We start from the raw sequence: 24,095 nt of genomic DNA, 5'->3' as shown, positions 1-24,095 counted from the left end.
CTGGTCAGCCTCATGGAGAACTTGGCACTTGAAGGTGAAGTGAATTTTTGGTAAAGAGTGAGAGAGAGAGACAGGTGGAGAAAACGTGGGGAAGCAGGTGGCATCGCGTGGGTCACATGGGGAGAATTCTGACTGGGTACATTTAAGGGAATAGTGGAAAATACAGTTGGAAACACAGAGAAAAGCTGGTGGAGACCCTTGAACGTCAGACTAAGGAACCGTGGCTTGTAGGCGAGGGCACTGAACTTCTATTCTTTCTCAAGGAATTTTATAACTCCTGCCTCTTGTCTTTCTTTCCTTTAATCCAAATCAGGACTTTCTGACTTTGGTGATGTAGTGTTCAAATTAGACCCAACTGTGCTATCTCAGTGAGCTTTGACTGAGGACTACAGAAGACCAGAATAAAAAGACAAAAATATTGATTAATGTGGGGGGGGGTGGGTGGACCATGATACTAATAATAGCTAAATACTCTTTTTCTCAAAATGCAACATGTTGGTGCTAAGTTCTCTACATGGCTTACCTCTTTTAACTGTGGCAAGCGTGAATAATGGGAAAATGTGCTCAGCACTACTGATATCCCCATTTTACAGAAGAAGAAACCGAGGCTCAGAAAGGTTTAGTCACTTGTCCAAGGTCACACAGCCAGTAGGCAGCAGAGGCCGAGTTGAAACCTTACGCTACTTGACTACAATGCTTATGTTTGAATTCCCTACTTTTCACCATGTAGGATTCTAGAAATCCTGGTTCTTGAATTCCATTTCTACCACTGATAGCAGTGGCGGGGTGGAGTTGCCATTTCGTGAGATGAGGAAGCCTGTGGACGACACAGGTGGACATGCTGTTGCTTGCTGTTAGGTGTGGGAGAGGAGTCCAGTGTTGCCCACGCTGGGCGGACCTTCAAATGGAGATGTCGAAATTCAAGTACCCACGTCAAGAGGCGGCTGGATAACTAAGGCTCGATCTTCAGGGTGGGTCTAGGCTACAGACATGAATTTGGGACTTGTCAGCCGAGAGCTGTATATTTAACCCTTGGGACGGGGGCGTCTCTATGGAAGGAAGTGTTGTCAGAGAAGATGTCTAAGAATGAAAGTCTGGGGAACTCCGAGGTTTAGAGGATAAGATCCAGTAAAGGAGATTAAGGAACTGCGGGCAGTGTTGCGGGGAGGGACCAGGTGAGGAAGGGTGTCTGATGTGACCGGCAAGGCCAGTGGGACAGGACTGACACACAAGGGGGTTGGCGGCCACGATGAGGGTTGGGGAGGTGCGACGTCATGGCCACTTTGACACGAACAGTTTTTGTGGAGGATAAAAGCCTGAATGAAGTGAGTTCCAGAGAGAAAAGGACACAAGGAAGCAAAACCACGGAGTCTCTTTCTTAATATCTACAGCCAGAAAGAATTTGAGGATTGGTGTCACTTCTCACCACATCCCTTTAACAAATCTCGTCTCTTAATATTAAAATGATATGATCTTTGAAGAACTAGACTGTGATTTATCTTTTACATGCTTTGCCAAGGTTGGTGTTTAAATAACAGTTGGAGAATTTGGTTAAACTTTTAAAGAACGGCATATTTCTTGTTTAAATCTCCTGAATCTGTGGTAACAGGTTAAGCCCAACCTCCCCCTTCAAAGACCCTTCTGGAATGATTGGTTGGCAACAGACATATAGTGTTTGGTTTCTTGGTTAATGGATAAAGATCAAATTCTCATTATAGGACCTTTTTTTTTTTTTTTGCAATGAATCTCTTAAATGCATATCTTATAACTCTGGTCCAATTGTTGAGGGGCTAGAAAAATTAAAAAAAAAATCTCGTCGTCCCTGCCAACACGTTGGTTTGTGTGAATCACAGCTCAGTGAAACCTTTCAGGCATATAATTTATCTTTTCTTTGGCCTATGTAGTAAATGCTTCATTTGTTCATGAATTCTGGCCTTGTTTTAATTATGCTATGCTCTGAATGTAGTTTTATGAGGCACAAAAATAAGATTGTCATTCTGAAAACACAGAAGATTTGTGTGCTTCTCCCAGAATGAAATGGTGGCATCTTTCTCCCAATTCACAGCTCTGCAGGTTTGTGGTTGGAATTCCAATCCAGGAAGAAGCATGCAGTGAGACTGGGGGGAAAGGTTTGTGTGGGTGGGAGGGGAGGGACAGCTGACACGGCTGAGCCCAATACATAATCTACACTGAGAATCCGGAATCAATACACTGACGCCCATTTATGCATAATGCAGGACTCCCACCGAGAAAGCCACCGATGGAGAAGTTTTGTTCGTGTTACTTTCTGAGGGCTGGATTCCCTCATTATGCTCATGGAAGAATTGATTCCTCCCCCTCCCCCACCCAATGCAGACCATGCAGCGGGCGGGCAGATGAGACATTTCAGTAATCAGAAGGTGGTTTTCAAGACCTTTGCAGATAGATGGATTTGAGTATCCGCACGTTCACAGACTAAAGGAGACATAAATGACCACCTCCTGGCTTTCCATGTTTTATATGCGTATAGTGCAGAGCGGACCCTCAGTATTCAGATTCCAGTGATATGTTGCTAAAAACATGGGCACCTGTAGTGTAACAAAACCAAAATGCAAACCTCACTGGTGAATCTAAGGGAGTCAACTCACTTTTTTCAAAAGGAGGTAAGTTTCAACTTGTGTGTCTTTGGAGAGGTCCCTGTGACTTTCAATTATCATCCACCGGCTAGACTCTACCAGATACTTGCCATGCTCCCAGCATAAGCCCCCATCTTCCGAATCAAATCTCATTTTGGAACTCATTCCACTCAAATTCAGGTGCTGGTCCTAAGAGCCTTTCATAAAAAAAGCTGAGTGGATAAATTCCAACTCTAAAGTGTCCTGCAGTTTTCTTAGACTAGGAATGGACTGGTTGCTTTGGGCTTTTATGGTTAAAAACGTTCAAGGGTCAGGTATCAGATCCTAAACTGGTTTTCTTAATTAAGGTGGGAGGATTTGGATGAGTCACTAGACACCTGCCCCAAGACAGGCAAAGCTCAGTCCTTCGTCTTCTTCCCATGAATAACTCCACCTTTTCCTGACTCGGGCAATGGGTTGGCTTTGGACGCCCACATGAAGGGAACATGTCTTTATTCAAAGTCGTAACTTTCAAATGGCCTTAGGAACCAGGACCAACAATGAGAACTCAAGAGCTTCTGCTCAGAGTCAAGCAGTAAATCGTTTTCTCACATATTCATGAATACTGATGACTAGCTTCTAGCCCCAAAACCAGTAACTTTCCAGCTCCAGGTCTGTGCATTTGCTGGAAGGTTCCCTGAGTCAGCGAGGCCAATTCTCTTTGTATCTGCTTATCTTCTGCAACACTCAGCCTCCCCACGGAGAGCACTTGGCACCTTGCACAAGATTCGCAGGGGTTTTGTACCTCTTCTCTGGTAGGACCACAAAGTCCCTGAGGACAAGGGCTCTGTCACGGCCATCCCTCTAGCCTTGTCTCACCTGTAGCTGGCAGGGTCACACTCAGTAAAGATGTGATGCCCGGATGCGTTTGAAGACCTACTTTGAATTATACAGAAAGCTCTTCAGTTGGCCCTGAGCTGGAGCATTCAGGGAAGCGGCCATTTGAAGGACAGTTTTTTAAACTTTTGAAAGAGAATCTGAAAATCAGTTCTTGGCATAGAAATTCACAGAAGCAGCAAGAATGCTGATAGTAAGAACCTGAACACACGCGCCTATCTTTCCCCAGTTGTAACTGTCCAGAATGTTGAACTGTTTCCTAATATTTAAAATATAATTCTTGACACCCTCCTGGGTACATTAAAACCACAGACTAACATGAGAGTCACTTCCTTAAGGAGGATGATATATGTACAGTGTTTAGTACAGAGCCTGGTATACTGTAAGTGCTCAATAAAAGACACCCAGTGCTATTAGCAACAGGGCAGTGCAATTAGTTGTTATTTAGACAAATAAGTTGGCAGCCATGATACAGAACCCTGTAATGAAAAACTGAGCCCAACTAATTTTTTCCTGCTTCTAACCTTACTGCTGACTGCATTCCCAAATTTTGAAAAATACTGTTATTTAAAAGCCCAATGAATAAAAAAACAATTACTTTAAAATACATTATAACAACTTTTATTTCCTTTTTCATTCAAGGAGTTCCTTTCTCAGCCCACATACAAACAAACTCTCTCAAGATAAAAAGCCAATACTCTTTTTTAAGATCAAAAGAATCTGCCTTTCTTTGTGCAGGGGGGAAAAAAAGGAGCTGATTCCGGACACCTCCTTAAAAAAATATCTAGTTTTTACAAAGATATGACTCCAGCTTGTTGGAAAATAATTAGTACATAAAAGAGTCTGCCCAGAACTGTAAAAGCTCTTTATTTAAACCCACACTTTGGTGCAAAAGATAGTTAAAGATCAATCCAGGCTATTAAAAAGAAGAAATGAAATGTATTCCAACAAAAGCCTATAAACACACGGAATGGGGAAAACCTACTGAGACCAGGCAGGGTAGTGAAGTCTTTTAGGGACCATTTTTATTCTGCTAATGCCTTTCCCTGCAGACTCCATTGATCATCAATGTAATCCGTCTTCCTCTACCTTTGATAAATGGAAGGACGAATTCATCTGTATGTAACTCACCTCCTCTCTTCTTTTACATAAAACAGATGTCACAGCTGTTACTGCTCTTCAAACAGATGTTTCCACCCACAGAAACATGGGGGACACTCCACTACAATGTGCTATTTGTTCTAGAGGGGTCGACGGCTTGAGACCTTGTTGGGGCCACTTGGTGACTGTGGAGCGATGTAGATGCCTTTGTCTCAGCCCCTTGGAGCCCCCTCCCAGAGCTGGTGTTCACAAAACGGATTGCCCCTGTCCAGCACTTACCCTCTCTGCAGGGACATCATCGGACGGCCTGGACAATCCGGAAACCTCCTGGGCTGGGTCTTGATGCTCTGCACCCTTGGCTTCCCGGGGGCTGTCGGCTGGTGCCTTTTCCCGTCCCTTGTCCAGTTTGAAGAGTTTGTCCAAGAAGCTGGAGTCCCTAGGCTTGGAGGGGGCCGCTCCTCCGGACTCAGGTGGGGCAGGCGCCGGTCCCCCAGTGGCAGAGAAGCCTCCGTCCCCGGCAGGGCTCTGGCCTGGGGTTTTATGTGGGTCGTGCCCCAGCGCAGCTGCCACCGGAAGTGCCACGCTCTCACTTGGGTCTTTGTTTCCTGGAGCCTTACTGGAGCTGACATCAAGCTTCACTGATCCAGTGGATGAATCCGTGGCTTGGTCTCCAGTACGTCCTGGTACAGGCCGCGAGAGTGTCAAGAAAAAACGAGATTTAGCAGCTGGTGCCTCGAGTTTGGCCTCTTTCCCAAGATTCTTTCCGTTGGCATCTGCAACAGCGCCGATCTCCATTGTCTCGGGGGAAGAAGTGGCCACATTATCCTCCTTGACACTTATTCCCAAGTCGACTGTAAACACAAACATAAACAGCGGTTATTCAACCCGGCGAGGAAATCCAAGGATGGATAATGGACTCCAGACGTTTGATACACAGAGGCCACGACGAAGCGGGGGCTCTGTGGCTGTGCGCTCACTCCGAGAAGCAGAACGTGCTTATCTCGAACTCTGACCCTGCTCTTCTTGCGAGAGAGGAATGGGGGGGGGTTAGCGAGGAGGAGAGCCGGTCGGCGGAAGGCACGCCCTGGGCACCGGACTAGTGACACTCGTGTTACTTCTCCGGTGGCAGGTTCGGAGGAATCTCACGAGAAGCAAATTGTCACGATTTCGCTGGGGAGGCAGCGTGGACTCTGGAGCTAGAACGAGGCTTCTCCGCCTCGGGATTACGGACGTTTGGGGCAGGATCATTCTTTGCTGTGCCTCAGCTCCTAGATTAGCGGCGTCCCTGGCCTCAGCCCAGTAGATGTCAGTACCACCCCCCCCATGCCCCCACATTGTGACAATCCAAAATGCCTCCAGACACTGCCCTATGTCCCTTGGGGTGGCAGGGGAGGGGGGGGAAAATCACTCACACGTGAGAACCACCGAGCTAAATTGTCTCTTTGAATCTGAGTTACTTAACCATCTTGTGCCTCAATTTTCTGGCCAAGTGAGGCAAATGGTAGAGCTTACCTCCTAATTTTGTGATGCAGATTACATGAGTTAAGGTTAGCTGTTATCATTACCCTCGAGTGACAAAAGTGGCTGCCACAGGGCTTGGTCCCCATCCGCATAGCTGCTGGGTGAGCCGCTAAGTCGCAGAGTCTGGTTATGGACAGAGACCTGATCCCGACCTTTGCGCTCTGTCTTACCATCTGGCCTATGTTAGCCTAGATTTTGGGGGGGGGGGGTGGGGGGAGATCCCATGTTGAAGGCTGGAAGGGCAAGCGTCCACACAGGACGGCAAATTAGACCTCAGGCCAGCATGGACTCAGAGGCGTCGGGTAGGGTCCAGAGCTGCATGAGGACGGGGGCTCCTCCTCCTCCTCCGGGGAGGACCCGGCTTCCAGCATCCAGCTGTTTCTGCTTTGACCTCTGCCTGGGTCTCACTGAACTGCTTTCCTTTCCCAGGTGCGTTTTATAAAGCAGGGCGATATTCAGGAAAAAAGGAGAGACCACGACTCTTGGAACGAAAGTTAAAGATCAAGATTCTCTGCTGATAAACTATGGAACCTTGATCAAGTCACCAAAAATCTTTGAACTTCCTTGTACGGAAGATGGGAATGATACTGGCTCCCTTGCAGCACTGCTGTGATGTTTCAGGGACAGGACGTAAGCAAAGACTCTGGCACGCTACCTTTTCTGTAGTAGATGTTTGAGAATTGACAGATGCTGTGATTATCTTTAAGCATTCTCCCACAGCGTTGCCAGCTTTGTGTCTTGCTTTATACAGCTGTAGCTAGGCGCTTTTATTTTTTTAAAAGATTTTATTTATTTGTGTGTGTGAGAGAGAGAGCAGAGAGAGCGAGCCCAAGAGGTGGGGAGGGGCAGAGGCAGAGGGAGAAGTAGACTCCCTGCTGAGCAGAGAGCCAGACATGGGATTCGATCCGGAATCATGGCTTCACCGACTGAGTAGCCCCGTAGCCAGTCACTTTTAAAATATGTTTACAGGAAGACAGAGAAACAGACAAAAAGAGAAACGGGGAGAATCTTTTGGTCTGCTCATATAGCTCGTTAATACGTGTGAAACACACACACACACACACACACACGGTTACACACTTTTTTTTTTAAAGATTTTACTTATTTATTTGACAGAGAGAGATCACAAGTAGACAGAGAGGCAGGCAGAGAGAGAGAGAGGAGGAAGCAGGCTCCCTGCTGAGCAGAGAGCCCGATGCGGGACTCGATCCCAAGACCCTGAGATTATAACCTGAGCCGAAGGCAGCGGCTTAACCCACTGAGCCACCCAGGCGCCCTGGTTACACACTTTTATTAGCAGTTGTTTTTGCCAAACTCTGGTAACTCTCAGTGTCTAGAGTCAGGAACAAACAAAAAGGAGAGACAGGAAAGGGAGAGCCGGACCCCTGTCCAGTGGTCATCACTGAGGAGCACAGAAGGGACGGTCCACAGGCCAGTGACAAGCACTAGGGGTTCTTTACAATCTCAGACCCTAAGAAGTCACCTCGTAGGAGCACTGGGTATGCCCACCAGCTCTTCCTCTCCCTATCCCCGTGCTCCAGAATTCATAATCGTGGTAAACCTTGTACTCAGGGAGAGAAGGCGGAAGGGAGAGCGGGAATAAGGGAGTTAGACGGATGTGTCAGGTGCCAAGTAAGCCAGCAGGCAGCTGAAGCATCACAGTGAATATAAATGAATCGTGGGGACAGTCCATGCCAGGAGAAGAGGAAACAGTTGACAAAAAGGCAGAGACTGAGATTCAAAACAAGGAAGGGCTTTTCAAAATGCCAAGAGCATCCGCCAATCTCTTTCTCTTTTTCCTCCCTTCCTCACTCTCCAGCCAGGAACCGAAAGAGCTAGTGGTAAGGAAGAGTGTTACACTCAGAGAGAACGTCTTTGGGGGGAAAAAAAAATCTTCCCAAGGACAGACTTTTAAAATCAAGGTTAAAATTGGCACCTATCATTGTATTAGTTTCCGGTGTACAACGTAGTAATCATTCGATACTGGTATACACTATGAAGCGACCGCCACAGGAAGTCTGGTTGCCATATGTCACCCCTTCACCCAGCTGAACCCCCTCCCAGCCCTCTTGACTCCTCTGATAACCAACACTCTGCTCTCTGTACCTCTAAGCCTTGTTTTGTTTGTTCATTTGTTTTGCTTTTTACATTCCACATACAGTGAAATCACATGGCATTCGTCTCTCTCTTGACTTATTTCACGTCACATAGTATCTTCAAGGTCCATCCACATTTTTGCAAATGACAAGATTTTCTTCTTTTTTGTGGCCAAGTAGTATTCCAATGTATCTCCATCTATCTATCCACACACATACATACACATATATATATATATATAGTTTTCCTCTTTCCCCTTCAGATTTTCACCAACACTTTTTATTTCCCATTGGGTTTTTTGTTTTTTTTTTTTAGTAGTCATTCTGACAGATGTGAGGTGATATCCTAGGATGGTTTGTATTTGAATTTCCCTAATAATTAGTGATGCTGAACAACTTTTCATGTGCCTGTTGGCCATCTGTATGTCTTCTTTGGAAAATGTCTATATATTTAGATTCTCTGTCCATTTTTAAATCAGATTGTTGTTGTTGTTGTTGCTATCGAGTTGGGTTCTTCATACATTTTGGATATTAATCCCTTACTGAATAAATGATTTATAAATACTTTCTTCTATTCAGTGGGTTGCTTTTTCATTGTGCTGATGGTTTCCTTTGCTGTGCAGAAGCTTTTTAGTTTGATGTAGTCTCTAGACGGAAATTTTTTTTTATGATTTTATTTATTTATTTGACAGACAGAGATCACAAGCAGGCAGAGAGGCAGGCAGAGAGAGAGGAAGGGAAGCAGGCTCCCTGCTGAACAGAGAGCCCATGCGGGGCTTGATCCCAGGACCCTGAGATCATGACCTGAGCCGAAGGCAGAGGCTTTAACCCACTGAGCCACCCAGGTGCCCCAGACGGACTTTTTTTTTTTTAAGATTTTATTTCTTTATTTGACAGACAGAGATCACAAGTAGGCAAAGAGGCAGGCAAAGAGAGAAGGGGAAGCAGGCTCCCCGCTGAGCAGAGAGCCCGATGCGGGGCTCGATCTCAGGACCCTGTGATCATGATCTGAGCTGAAGGCAGAGGCTTTAACCCACTGAGCCACCCAGGCGCCCCAGACTTTTTTAAGGGGCCAATATGTTACTTGAATAAAGGATAAATTCTTTTCATCCAGGTATCTAGACTAGCCCTCAAACGCATTTAGAAATTACAGCAGATGCAAACTTTACCTTTTGATGTTAGAGAACGGAGAAAGTATTTCTAATAACTTGTAAGAACTAGGACTTTCTAGATGGGACATTCCATAATAATGAAGGTCTGTCCTCCAAACTTGGGTGAGTGCATACTCAAGTCCAACACCCAGAGATTCTATTTCCTTTGCTAAAATGCTTACCTCCTACGTGGGCACATGATCTAGGCTACACTAATTCTGTGGCTTTTGCTGAACCCATTAGAACAGAGTTACACTCTTTATGCTTGGGTTGGCAAATCAGTGGGAGTGCATCTGTAAGTGGTGGCCTTGGCCGTCACATTCACAAGTGCGGCCCGCGAACAAACTCAGATGAAAGCAGAGCCAAAAGACTGAGCGAGCAAATAGCCAGTGATAGAATTTAAATGCCTGGATCCAGCTATGCCTGAAGCTGAAATTTACCATTATATGGCCAACAGATTTTTTTTTTTCATTTTTGCCAGTTTAAATTAAGTACATACTCAGTGATTTGGAGAGAATTTTATGGAATTGGCCAGTATCCATTTCACTTGTCAAGTAATACCAAACAATCCTCTTCCTGGGAAGCTGTCTCCAGGCTCTTCAAGTCTGTCTAGGAGGCAGTTAGTATGGGAGGAAGGAGGGTAAAGAGAACGAAACAGGAGGAAGTAAGTTAGCAGAAGCTAGACAGAAAAGCCACCGATGCTTTGTCTTCACAATAAAAGTGAAGGGAAAATATCCACTTCAGGAAACAGATTACAACTTTTGAGACCTTCAACAAACATTGGAAATGAGATATGTCCTAAAACATCGATTTAAATGGACACGCATGCATACAGGCACGCACATGCACACACATACTCACACACATCTGATCTGTGAATGAATAGGAAGAAAACCCATTGGAGTTACAAGTTTTATAATCTTGCAAAGATGAATATTGTTTACATGCCTTCCTCACGTTATTACAGAAAGAATTTAAAAGTTCCTTCAGGATGATGGGAACCAAGCTTTCAGTTACTATGAACAATCTTGAGAGAAGTTCATCTTGGATCTGGTTGCAATAAAAAGCTTTCTCATAAAGCAGACACACAGACGACATACCAAAGAGATTTTACTTTCCATGAAAAAAAAAATGTGTTAGAGTTTAAGGGAGATAAAAAGGAATCAAGTGAGAATGCAAACGACAGCTCCCAAATATGTGAGAGCATTGAAAATTTTGATCTTCTTAGTGCAGAAAATATATTTTGTATTATGTGTGTGGCTTTTTAAGAGAAAGTCGTCATAGGCAGACATGTGATTGAGAACTTATCTCCAGTGGCATTTTGGTGTCATTGTTAGGACCTCGGTTTGACTCTCAAATATGAAATACAGATGTTCCTTGACTTACAGTGCAGGGACTTGTGTTTTTTGGCCTTACAAAGTGCAAAAGTGATACTCATTCAGCAGAAACTGTACGAGGAATTCCGAATTTGGATCTTTGCCTGGGCCAGCGATATGCGGGGCGACGCCCTCTAGTGATGCTGGGTCTTGGCAGCTCCCAGCAGAGTCAACAATAGGTACGCTGATACAACTGTCTGTATCCTTACAGCCATGCTGTCTCCCCCTTTCAGTGCAACATTCAGTATATTTCATGAACCTGCCATAGTCAACACTTTATTACCAAATAGGCTTTGTGTTACACGATGTTGCCCAACCATAGGCTAGTGGAAGTGCTCTAGGCACGTTTAAGGTAGGCTAGGCTTCGTAGGTTATAGTATATATATTTGTATTTTTGTATTTTTTTTAAAGATTTTATTTATTTATTTGACAGACAGATCACAAGTAGGCAGAGAGGCAGGCAGAGAGAGAAGGGAGGAAGCAGGCTCCCTGCTGAGCAGAGAGCCCGATGCGGGGCTCGATCCCAGGACGCTGGGATCACGACCTGAGCTGAAGGCAGCGGCTTTAACCCACTGAGCCACCCAGGCGCCCCTGTATTTTTGTATATTATTTTATATATTTCATTTATATAGTAAATATATGTATATGTATATATGTATAGTAAATATATTTTCTTTCTTTTTTTTTTTTTTAGATTTTATTTATTTGAGAGAGAGAGAGAAAGCATGAGTGGGGAGGTGGGTGGGGGCAGAGGGAGAGGGAGAGGGAGAAGCAGACTTCCTGCTGAGCAGGGATCCTGACATGGGACTCAATCCCAGGACCCTGGGACCATGACCTGAGCTGAAGGCAGACACTGAACCTACTGAGCCACCCAGGTGCCCATAAATCCACTTCCAACATACAATGGATTTATCAGGAAGTAGCCCCATCCCAAGTAGAGGAAGATCTGTCTGGGATCTGGCTGAATTATTTTATATCTCTATACCTCAATTTTCTTATAAAATGGGCAAGAAAATAACAATGCCTTCTTTAAAGGATCATTATGAGGATGAAATGAAATGTTTCCTAAAAGGTGCTTACTGCTTGTGGGTATGTGGTGAGTTCTTGAGAAAAATTAGTGGGATTTTTTTTTGTTCTATCAATATATTATTACTATAATTACTATTTTATATCTCCAAACATAAGTCACAAGGAAAAAAATATTCTGATGGTTTAACCTATACATTTGAGTGCTCCAGAAAGACTTTAAAAAATAGTAATGATATGAATTAATTTATCTTCAAAAATCTAAGAATCTGGGCCAGAGAAGATTCAGGAATGTTTCCTACTCTCTACGTATCAGGTATTCTCAGTCAGAGCAAGCTACTTCCTCAGAGCTCTACTGCGTATTTTAAACACACACACACACACACACACACACACACACACACACAAAGTCTCTATTACAATATTTAGAAATTCTGAGGAAGGATTATCTTTTGGTTGTTGTTTTTTTTTTCCCATGTGGCAAAGTTCATATTTTGACTTAGTACAACTGTTCATTCACTGAATGTTTCCCACGTGCCAGGCATTATGGTAAATGCTGTCTGTAACAAGAAGCATTTTATTTATATATTACAGCAAATGTATACAGTAGGTACTATCACCACGCCCATTTTACAGGTGGGAAAATTGAGGCTCTGAGAAGGAAAGTCACCTTTCAGACACCATCCTGCTCTTAGGTGGTGGAGTCAGGATTGGAACCCATGTTTGCCCGATTCCAAAGCTCAAACCCTTGACATTTTGCCATAGAAGCAAAAACAGAAGAGAGGGAGAGAACAAAGCAGACAAAGGTTGGTTAATGGGGTTAGTGGATCTTCAAGAAACTATGCACAAGAGAAAAAAGAAGAAAAAAACCATGTTTTCTCACATCTGGGAGACACTGGTGTGTGATTTTGTTTTGTTTTAAATAAAAGTTAGATCATGTCATTCATCTGCATAAAACTATCCAAAGATGGCTTCACTCCAATTAAAATCAAGCCAGAACTCTACCATGCCCAGCACGGTAGAGCCTCAGCTCAGCCCAGCTTCCTCCTCTTAATACACCAGCCCCATTCCCACCTGCAGCTCTCTGCACTAGTTGTTCTTTCCACCTGGGAATTCCTCTCCTCCAATCTGTCCATGGTTACCTTGTCATCATTCAAGCCTCAGGTCAGGACTTCCCTGACCGTCCTTTCCAAAGTCACCCTCCCACTCACCCCATTTCTTCTTTGGGTTCAGCAGTGCCTTCTCTGGTCCCTGAAATGGTCTCATTAATTCATTTTGCTTCTCCTCCATTAGAAATTAAGCCCAAGTAGACCGACACCTGGTCTGTCTTGATGACAGCTGTGTCCCCAGGGCCTCCAACGGTGCTTGGCACATAACAGGATTAAGTCAGGGAAAAGTAAGGCAAAAGTCCAGCGTCTGGGGCATAGCAAGTGCCCAGGGACCCTAACTATAATAATGGTGAGAGTAGCAACCCTTGTAGTAACTGGTGATGGCAGAGGCGGTGTTCTTTCTTCTAACAATCCATTATCCAAATCCTCCTAGTTCTTAGGGTTAAAGAGGGAAGCAGAGGCCACGATCATAATTTCATTTACAAAGGAAGTGTCTGCTTACAAAAGTTATTTCCCACTCAGACATCCCTTCCTGTGCCACACCGGCCTGTGTGTCAATATCCCGACCCATCCGGAGAAGGGACAAGTAGGGCGGAAATGTAATGCACATGATTTGCAAAGGGAATTGCAAACCTTGCAGAAGACGGAGGAGTTTGCTGAGTCATGGAAAGTACTGCTCAGATCACACACGTGGCTCTTGTCGAGTGAGAATCTGGCAGAGTTCAAAGAGTTCATGGAAGAAGACAGGAAGGTAGAAGGGAAACTAGGTGATGACCCGCTAAGCTCTTCAAAAGAGAATTATATTTGAATATCAAAGGATTATAGTAGGCCCTTGGGAAAACCGATGAAGACCTCAAAAAGTTTTACAAAAAAGACCCTTCTGAGGTCCTGCTGCAGGAGTCAAATGACACATCAAACAACTGTGGCTTTCTGTGTTGTGCAAATGCATTTGTTGTTTTCTAGGTCTTGAAACAAGGATTCGTGTGGCAGATACTTAGAGCATGGAGGAAGATGTTAGATTTGGAAATTTCACGGATTGATCAGATTTCATGCTTTTCATCTCAATATGTAATAGCCATGATGTCTTGGCCAAGAAATTCCAGTATAAATAAAAGAAAGGGGGCATCTTAGAGCCGGAGGTTCTTGACTATCAGCTTGATACAACATGTCTGCGCATCTAGCGATGGAAATGCTGGGTTTTAATGTTGGGTTCCAACATCACGTGGCCAAAAGGTAATTGTTCACCCTGTGCTCTCTCAAAAGTCAACAGTGATTTGCTAGTCACTGCGGAGTGAGACTATATTAGTGGACCTCACCATTCCCACTCTCCTTTCCGCTCACAGATTTCCCATCATTCATGTGTTGCAGAAGTCTGGAACGTACAAAGATAATTCAAGCACTAAGCCACCATTGCTCCAATGGGAGCCAATATGGTCACTCAAAGACACATTCAATGTTTGATTTTTTTCCTCAACTTGATTATAATACACATTTAGCATCTGTTTACTACCCCAAACAATTGATTTCTTAACTCTTTTCTTTTTCTGTATGGATCTTCCACTCTCATGGCAAGATAACTAGCATCTGTGACCCCTCATGGTTTGTCAAGCTTGGTTCAAGCTCATACAGATACATACGAGCATCCCAGATACAGGTCCACAAGAGTTGTGTTTGTTCTTCTTGGTTTTTACAAAAATTGGATCAGATTAGATATAGCTTTTTTATTGCTTTTATCCGTCATTGTTACGGATCAAATGTTCATGACGCTACGAAGTTCATAACTACAAATCCTAACCCCTAGGCTGGTGGTCTTAGGAGGTGGGGCCTTTGGGAGATTAGGACATGAGGCTGGAACCCTCATGAATGGAATTAGTGCCCTTATAAAAGAGGCTCCAGAGAGCTCCCTTACTCCTTCCACCACTTGAGGACCCAGTGAAAAGGTGGCCATCTATGAACCAGGAAGAAGGTTTTACTAGACAACAAATCTGCCCCAGTCTGGTATTTTTGTTAAAGCCACCTGAATGAACTGGCAATCACAGTTATTCCTCTCAGTCAATATGTCTGAATCTATCTTATTTTTTTTTAAGTAGTCTCCATGCTCTGCATGGAGCCCAAAGCGGCCTTGAACTCACGACCCTGAGATCAAGATCTGAGCTGAGATCAGTTGCTTAACTAGCTGAGCCACCCAGGTACCCCATCTTATTTTTTTAAATAACTGCATAATATTCCTTAGTATGCATATACCAAAAGATATTTAAACCATTGCCTTAATCAATGACCATTTTGGTGGTTCCCAAGTAATTGTTTCCCCTCCTATTACAAACAATGCTGAGATAAACTTCTGTGTTCAAAAATCCTAAACTAGTGCTTTATTTCTATGAAACAGAGGCACAGATGTGGAGCCGCTACACCCAAATCAATGTGCATTTAATCCCTAAAAAGAGACACTGCCAGATTTCTTTCCCAGAAAGGGCACTAGTGATGCACATTTCCAGCAGCAGTGTGATCGTGTGGCTTTCTCCCACCCCCAAGGGTGGCGGGGATGGGAAACAGCCAGAACATTGATCAGATACACAACATAAAAGACATCTTAAGTGGTAAAAACATACCAGGGAGGTCACGTCTTATTCTGTCAGTGCCCTCTAAGGACAAGAACACCAAGGATAAGCCTTGGACATGGAGAGTGGGGTAGGTGGAATTCGTGCCCCATAGAACACTGCTGGAGAGTGACAATTATTAGTTTGGGACTCTGGGGACTAGGAGTAGCCAGCCAGAAAGCACTATGAGACAAGAGGCTCAGGGGAGAAGGACGGGGGAAAAGCAGCCAAATCAAGAAGACATGATATTCTCCAGAGTCGACATATGAATGATCAGTGAGGACACGGAATGATGCTCAACCTCATGGGCCATTAGGAAAAGGCAACCAAAACCACCAAAAGGCTCCGCTTCACACCCAACCATGGCCATGATGAGAAAGACCAACCATGAGCAGTGGTGGCGACGATGTGGACCTCACAGAACCCTCCTATGTTGGGGGGTGGCGGGAAGGGAACAGGGCGGAGTTGCTCTGGAAAGCAGTTTAGCAGCTCCTCCTGAAGTTGAACACAGAGTTACTGGATGACCCAGTAATTCCACTCCTGGATACGCAGCCGAGAGAATGAAAACGCGTGCCCAGGTGAGGACGTGAATACAAATGTTCGCAGCAGCACTATTCACGACAGCTGAAGGACTGGAAGCAGCCCAAACGTCCGGCAGTCAATGGGTGAATGGATACCCAGGACCTGGCCTATCCAGGCGGTGGAGCTGTATTCAGCCGCAGGAAAAAACGAAGCACGGCAACACGCTGTGACATGGGTGAACTTGAAAACAAGGCGCTAAGTGAGAGAATCCGGGTATAAAATACCATACATCGCAGGATTCTAATTACATGACATCCAGAAGAGGCAGATGTCTCTCCATAGTGACAGACAGCAGATTCGTGGTCGCCAGGGGCTGGGGGTAGGGGCTGCAGGGAATGACTGAGCCTGCCTCCCGTGTCTCGGGTTGAGGTGATGAAAACATTCTGGGGATAGCGGGGACGTGGTTTGTACTACCTTGTGAATATATTCAAAGAGCTGAACTGTATACTTTAAAAGGATGAATTTTGTGGTAGGAGAGTTAGATGTGACTTTGGAAAAGGAAGACATTGTATAAATAAACATCCCATGGGGGGAGTGCGGTGGGGAAAGAAACGCAGAAGGTGAGCACACAGTTAAGAGGAAAGACACACAGCTGGCTTTTAAGCACATGGAAGGATGCTCAACGTCATGAATAGTTAAATATGGTCAAAATTAGGAGAGCTAGCTTTCCACCTATCAAACTGGTGAAAAGGGAGATATTTAGTAACGTAACAGGGAGGGAAAAGAAGAACAGCCCCCGTATATCGTTGGTGGCAGAGTATTATGGCAATCCCTGGGGAGGGGAATTTAGTGATATATACCAAAATTTAAAAGTTCATAAGCCCTGTGAACTCTAATTTCTAATCATAGAATATTATCCTACAATATATAATTGCATCGAGGCACAAAGACACAGAACAGATACACGCTATTTGCTGGGCCACTGTACCCCTGAGAAAAGACTAGAAGCGTATCGATAGGGGCCCAGTTAAATAAATTGTCACATGCCCATCCAGTGAAACCCTCCACATACGTTATCATTCTCCAAATCACCTAGTAAGGGAAAAAAGCCAGACTCAAGGTGGGGATGTTTTTCCCATCTTACCTTATGATGTATACTGTTGGGAATGTTTAAATGGATACCTACTAAGGCCCGCACCTTCCCAAGTCACTTAAACATGCACAAATAATGAAAAGAAAAAAATAGGCTGAAAGGAGAGGTCTAGAATGGGATATAAGGCTGACCGAAAGAATAGTTGGCCTATTTCCACTTAGCCTGGGGCAGGCCTGGCAGTGACAGTGGGGACTGTGACTAATGAGCCGGTGCCTGTGATGGAGGCTTCACCAGGCCGAGTGAGCCCTGCGTCCTGGAGTGAGGGTATGACCCGGGGGGCGTCTCCTTATTCCACAGTCTGACCCTCTGCTCAGCAAACTTGGACACCCCAACTTTTTAAGTCACCGGGAGTTGATGTAGGCCTCAGAGGTCATTTTAAAAAGAGCTCATGAATGACCATATAGGTGACTTCAAAAGGGGACACAGCCACTGGGGACCTCTTACCACGAGATCCCTCCATGGTGACAACATATCCTGGAGTGCATTGTCAAGGGCAGGAGGTCTGGTGGGTCCAGAAACCAAGCAAGCACACTTAGACTTCATTAGCTAGAGGATCTAAATGTTTAGTCGCTTCAAGCTGGGATCACCTAAGGGTGACGATGATTTTTTATTTTTTTTTATGTTATTTTTGTTGAGAGATGAAAAGTAGAGAGAACAACTGTACGGTATCAGAAGTGGCCAACTATGAGATGTGCTGAGAGGGCCGGCATTGTGTTTGTCCAGCACAATGTTTAGGGATTTGTTTTGTTTTGTTTTGAATAGGGAAATGTCATCTGAAAATTCTCAAGTGGGGCTTTCACGGAAATAGCTGATTATCCGCTGGGGGTTTTCTGCAGGGCCGCCGGGCTCAGAGCTGAGAACCAGCTCTACATTGCAGCTTTTGTGCCTATGAATGGAGCCAGACTCTACTTGAGTTTCCAGGCCTCTCGTTCTCAGCAACACGTGGCCTCTGAGGTCTTCCCTGCACAGAGCACATCTCACCCACTGATCCGCTGCTTTAATTGTTAAACTCCCAGAAATGTTTAGGGGAGCTTACCATTTCCTTGGTCTCCCTGATTTTTTATTATTATTATTATTATTTTATTTTGGGGCAGGGCAAGTGTTGGCAAAAGTGTGGTAAAAGGATATGAAGAGAAGGTCTTTTGAAAAGTCTGCTGTAGGATTAGAACTGTGGTGGAAGCCAATTATGGTGTTTCATGATCTGGTTAAAATGCACCCTGGGGAAGAGAAATGAAATAATGTGCAGCTGCCCCATGACCATCCTGTTTCTCTTTTTGCTGTTTGTCATGCTTTCCCTGGGTCTCTCTTGGGCTCTCCTGGCCTCCCTCAGAGAGGGACAAGTTAATATCGCTCATGATCCTGAAACCATGTCAGATGTCTGCATGTGCTGAGCAGAATATGGTGTCCAGGCTTCTTCTCAGTCCAGAGAGGTAGAGAACAAGTTGCGTTTTACTCAACAGAAGCTGCTGGAAATCCGACTGTATGCACCCTACAACAGAATGCTGTGTCCAGGGTGTCAGCCGGGGTAGGGACAAAAAAGTCTTGGAAGAATTTAAAACAGAAATGCCAATGTTTTATTTTTGAAAAAAAAAATGTGAATAAAGAATTTTCTATGTGAGTGCCCTCCCAGTGGTTCCCAACCATGGCTGAACATGAGTAGCTTTCAAAATACTAGTGCCCAGGGAAACTTGAAAAAAGATTTCTGCCTGGGTCTTACCCACCAGAGCTTCTGATTTACTGATTCTAAGTGGGGTCTGGTAATGGGATTAAAAAAAAAAAAAGTCCTCCTAGTGATTCTAATGTGGATTAAAAATTAGGCACCACCCCTATTTCCAGGAACAGACATCATTGTAATGGCCAACTTTTATCGTTTCAGGCACCAAGTGAAGGGATTTGCAAGCATGATCTTATTTTCTCTTCATAACACCAAGAAGTGGGGAAGTGAAGTCTCTTGTTTAAGCTCACACAACTGCAAAGAGGTGAAGCGAGGCGGCAGATCCAAGCAGTTCACCCAGAAGCACTCACTCTGGCCATACTTTGTAGAGCCCCCCCATCTGGAAGAAACTATCTAAAATGCAAAGGATAAAAAGTTTGTGCAAGAGGTTCACTGCAGGGGCGCCTGGGTGGCTCAGTGGGTTAAAGCCTCTGCCTTCAGCTCAAGTCATGATCCCAGGGTCCTGGGATGGAGCCCCGCATCATCAGGCTCTCTGCTCAGCGGGGGAGCCTCTCCTCACCCCCGTCTCTCTCTCTGCCTGCCTCTCTGCCTACCTGTGATCTCTCTGTCAAATAAATAAATAAAATCTTAAAAAAAAAAAAAAAGAGGTTCACTGCAATATTGTTTGGAATGGAGAGAAAGAAAAACAGAAAAATGAATGCCCACCCCCCGAGTAACGGCTGAATGAAGGCTGACACATCCACACCTCAAAACAGACTTGGTGGCTGTCCAATAACAATGAATTAAACACTGTACCCGTTGAGCTACAGGGAAGTACATGCTTGTGTAGCCCAGGGGTCTGTCCTGGGCTGGGCTGGTTGGACATGAGGGGACTAGCTGGCTATTCCTCTCTTTCTTGTCCCCTGGCTTCTTGGTGGGACAGCAGGGGCAGTCTCAGAGCACTCGGACTGACCCCGTGGTTAGCTTAGCCCAAAGCTAGTGCTGCAAGAGACAAAGGCAGAGCCTACAGGGCTCCTTAAGGCTTGGCCTTGGAATTCGTGTGTCATCCTTTCCACTCTGCATTAGGGGTTATGTAGGTCAGCCGGGATTCCATGGGAATCCGTGGGAAGACCACAATAGGGAAACATGGATTATTTAGGGGGTGGGGGAGGAAGGGATGTGCCCATCTGGAGACCGTCTACCATAATAGTGTAATAGGATAATTTTATCCAACAGAAATTCCCCCCTGGAGTTTTTGGTGAGGGGAAAAAAAAAAAAAAACACTAAGGATTAGACCTCCCAGGGCATACCTGCAAGGGGGCAGAGGGGCAAGGAGCGGGGGGTCACCCGGGGGCGCCAGTTTTCGGAAGTCGCGGCCGTGCACTGAGAGGCGGGGCCGTGCAATGCTGGGGAAGGAGAAAGGGAAGTGTCCGCGTGGATGCGGCGTGAGCAGGGTTTCAGGTGCGCAGCTGAGCCCAGAGAGCTTGTGGGGTGAGAGGACCCACAGCAAGGCTATGGGACGAGAGGGAAAAGGAACGATTGGAAGTGAGCTCGATCCCCTTACCGCTTTTGAGAGGCCTGAGCTGTAATTCTTCGAGATCGACGTGGGCAGGCGCCGCGGACGGTCCCGCCAGCAGCCAATCCACCCCGGCGCGCTGTTCTCCGCTTGCTGCCCGGCGATGCGGGCGGTCCTAGCATCCCCTGCGCCTGGTGTGGCCACGTGACCTAGTCCTGGCCAATGAGATCAAGAGGATGCTTCCTGGCGCGCGGGGCCTTCTGGGAAAGAGCTCCCATTCTGTCCCAGTCAGAGGAGGGAAGGGCGGACGGCGGTGGCCCATCTTGGCCTTCCTTTTCCTGCTTTTGGATCGCTTCACATGGGGACCTGGTGATGTTGGTCCCACATTCTCACATCTCGGGTAGCTCTGATTTTGGGTACTGGGGCTCCCACTGCACTTCGCCCAAGGGTCACTATTGGCAGGTGCTTCTGTTCTCGTTATGTCAGCGCATGGGCAGGGACAGGTGGCTCAAGTACGAATTTTCAGCCCCATAAAATGATTCCACTGCTTTTATTTTTTTAAAGCAAAATTAGGCATTTCTTCTTTTGGGGAACAATTGACTAGGAACAGAAAGGGAAGCCATACACACACACACACACGTGTGTGTGTATATATATATATATATATTTTTTAAGATTTTATTTATTTATTTGACAAAGAGCGAGATCACAAGTAGGCAGAGAGGCAGGCAGAGAGAGAGAGGGGGAAGCAGGCTCCCCACTGAGCAGAGAGCCCGATGAGGGGCTCCATCCCAGGACCCCGGGACCATGACCTGAGCCGAAAGCAGAAGCTTTAACCCACTGAGTCACCCAGGCGCCCCTGAGCTGTTTATATTTTAGAAACTGTATCCAGGTGAAGCAGAGACAGTCTCCTGTTTCTGGAAAATGCTGTGTTCTGGTCGATACAGCCTGTGTTAGTCTCTGCCATCCAATAGCATTGAGGACTGAACGGTGGTTTTGTTTTTGTTTTTGTTTTTTTAGAGTGAGAATTAATGTCATAGATTTGATAGAAAGGAGTCAAAGAAGTAGGAAATGAGGCATTTTTATTTCTCCAAAGATCGGTGAGGTTCTAGGCATAAATACACAGGTGGGAAAGTCACAGATCGTCGGAGGACATGAGGGGAAAGCCGGAGATAAAGGACACAAAGCTCATCGGGCTCTGCTTCTAGTTTGCTTGTCTCCTGTATTTCAACCCATTTACCCTGTGCCAGCCACTGTTCTACACCTCCCAACAAAGCTAATGTTATTATTATTCCCATTTTATAGATGACTCTCTGAGAACACAGATTCCTTGCCAAGGTTCCACAGCTGGTGGGTGGCAGGGCTGGGACCTCCACCCAGGTCCGTTAGACTCCAAAGTGTGAGTGTGCTCACATTGGTTTTCCATTGCTGCTATAACAAGTCACCCCAATTGTGGTGACTCAGAATAACACAAATATATTATCCTACAGTTCTGAAGGTCAGACGTTGAAAATGCGTCAGCTTCTGGAAACTCTAGGGGAGCATCTCTCCCTTGCTCTTTACAGCTTGGAAGGGACCCCTGCGTTCCTTGGCACAGGGTCCCTTCCTTCCTGTCAAGGCCAGCACTGCAAAATCTTCTCATCTGTCTCTCCTTCTGTGATATCTCCTTCTATTCCTCTCTTCTCTCCCTGGTTCCCCCTTAGAAGGTCCCTTGAGAGTACATTGGACCTACCCGGAGATAAAAGCTACGCTAGAGATAATCTAGTGAACGTCAAACTGTAATGACAGCCTTTATGAGCACCAACATTAAATCCAAGCCAGCACAAGTGACTTTCTCCATGTGTTTACCACCTGCCAGGCACTCTTCTAAGTATTCCACATGTATCAACTCATTTCAGCCTCATGATGATCTTAGAAGCTTGGTTCTACCAGGAATGAATATTGTTCCCATTTTGCAAATGAAAGGACAGAGGCCGAGAAACTTCCAGAAGTTCACAGTGCAGAGCCATGGTTTGAATCCCGCATCCTGGCTTCTTACCCTTCCTTCCTACTGCCATCCCTGCTTCTTAATAAGCCCTCCCAGGAAACGTTCCTGCAGGGTGATGAACTGTTGAATCATCGTAGGGAAAATATAGATAAAAAGAAGGAACATAGTCACCCAGAATCCCACTTATCTCTTTCTCTGGTGACTTTTCTCTATGGGCATATGTGTCTGTATACCCCACCAGCGATGAACACAGATGTGCAACAAAAGATTTGGCCAGAGACTTCTGTCAAAAGAATCAAAAAAGGCCCCCAGAATCCTACTTTTATACCCCCTTAAAAACTGCATTGGGTATTATAACTTAGTTAATAATCTGGGAAAAAACAGCAAGATGGTAATAATGGGCTGCCTTCCTCATTAAATGGGATAATCACTCCAAAGCAAGTTGCATAGGACTCAAGTTGTCAGTGAATGACAGGCAGAATTCTGACCTCAGAGGATTAATCTAAACTCTTTACAGATTCTCCAGCGGGTGCCAGATAAGTTGAAAGCAAGGCTGCGGGGAACTAGAGCTAAATGCAAGGAACCATTGACTCACCAAAATGCGATTCTGTTTCCCTTGTCATGCATTGGTATTCAAACAGCAATATGCTATTCCAGACTGTCGTCCTGTATTTCTGTAACCTGTTCTCTTCCTTTGAGGAATTCCTTCCATATATATGTATTCCTTCCATATATATATAATTTATTAATTGTATGTGTGTGTGTGTATGCGTGTGTGTGTGTATGTATATAGATATATAGAGAGAGAGATGTTGGGGAAGAAAGGAGGGAAAAAAGTAGAAAAGGAAGGAGAGAGGGACCAAGAGAGGGAGAAAGGAGGGTCCTTTCTCAATTCCCAACCCTATGTTCTTTTGTTCTTGCTACACACTCCTTGCCCTTGTGCCCTTGTGCCCTATACTACAAATAGGGGAATGATCGTATAATTATGATAGAGAAAGAGGTTTCTCTATGATAAAGAGGCGTATTATATTCTCAATGCCTCTCAATTTCTTGAGAACAAATATCTACAGTTTTTAAATTACATAAATCCTCCGATTCTCATTTCAAAGCCTGTGCATCTCAATGGCCAGCTTTTACCCCATCATCAAAGACTGCTGCTGTTAATAGAATCCATTTGGTGTACATCGAAGTGTAAGTTTGACCCACAGGGTTTAAAGGGAGGAAAACTTGGGGCCTTTTCTCATCCAGTGATTGCCATTCCTGGCGGTGTGTCAGAATCCTCCAGAAAGCTCCCCACCTTAGCTTATTGTAGATAGAACCCATGGGAGGGGCCCTGCCATCTAAGCTTTTAATAAACTCCTCAGGAATGATATTGTGATATAGAAAAGAAATACCTATTTGGTCTTCATCCCCATTCCTGGCACAGGCTGCCTAAAACTTATCATATAAATGATAAGAGCCATGAAGATGTCTTTTGTTATTCATAACAAGCCAGCCCCTTTTAACTACCTCGGAGTTTATGTTAATGAGGTGACTTTGGAAAGCCCCTAAGGATGGGGGCCCAGGTTGCCAGGGGAACCAGGCTTGTGATTAGAGGGTTGGAACTTTCAGCCCCATCCCCCATCTCTGGGGAGGGGAGAGTGGCTGGATATTGAGTTCCATCACCGAGGGCCAATGACTTAATCAATCATGCCTGTGTAATAGAGCACGCACAAAAATCCTTACAGTACAGGGTTCAGAGAGCTGGCTGCAGGGAGGGTGGTGTACCTGGCTGGGCCACAGAAGCTCCATATCA

At 45.2% G+C, this 24,095-nt stretch overlaps 1 protein-coding gene across 3 annotated transcripts in view; it reads right to left on the bottom strand.

The window, feature by feature from the left end:
* BCAS1 (brain enriched myelin associated protein 1) overlaps positions 1-24,095 on the bottom strand; it is a 93,600-nt gene that overhangs the window by 54,945 nt on the left and 14,560 nt on the right. For all 3 annotated transcript variants that reach the window (XM_080813845.1, XM_080813847.1, XM_080813846.1), the window contains exon 4: positions 4,872-5,443. In XM_080813845.1, the coding sequence (XP_080669971.1) occupies positions 4,872-5,443 (572 nt within the window). The remainder of the gene's footprint in view (positions 1-4,871; positions 5,444-24,095) is intronic.

The sequence above is a fragment of the Martes martes genome (assembly GCF_963455335.1).
Source record: "Martes martes genome assembly, chromosome: 9".
In the NCBI taxonomy this organism is placed as follows: domain Eukaryota; kingdom Metazoa; phylum Chordata; class Mammalia; order Carnivora; family Mustelidae; genus Martes; species Martes martes.
This window is presented reverse-complemented; position numbering and strand designations above follow the sequence as displayed.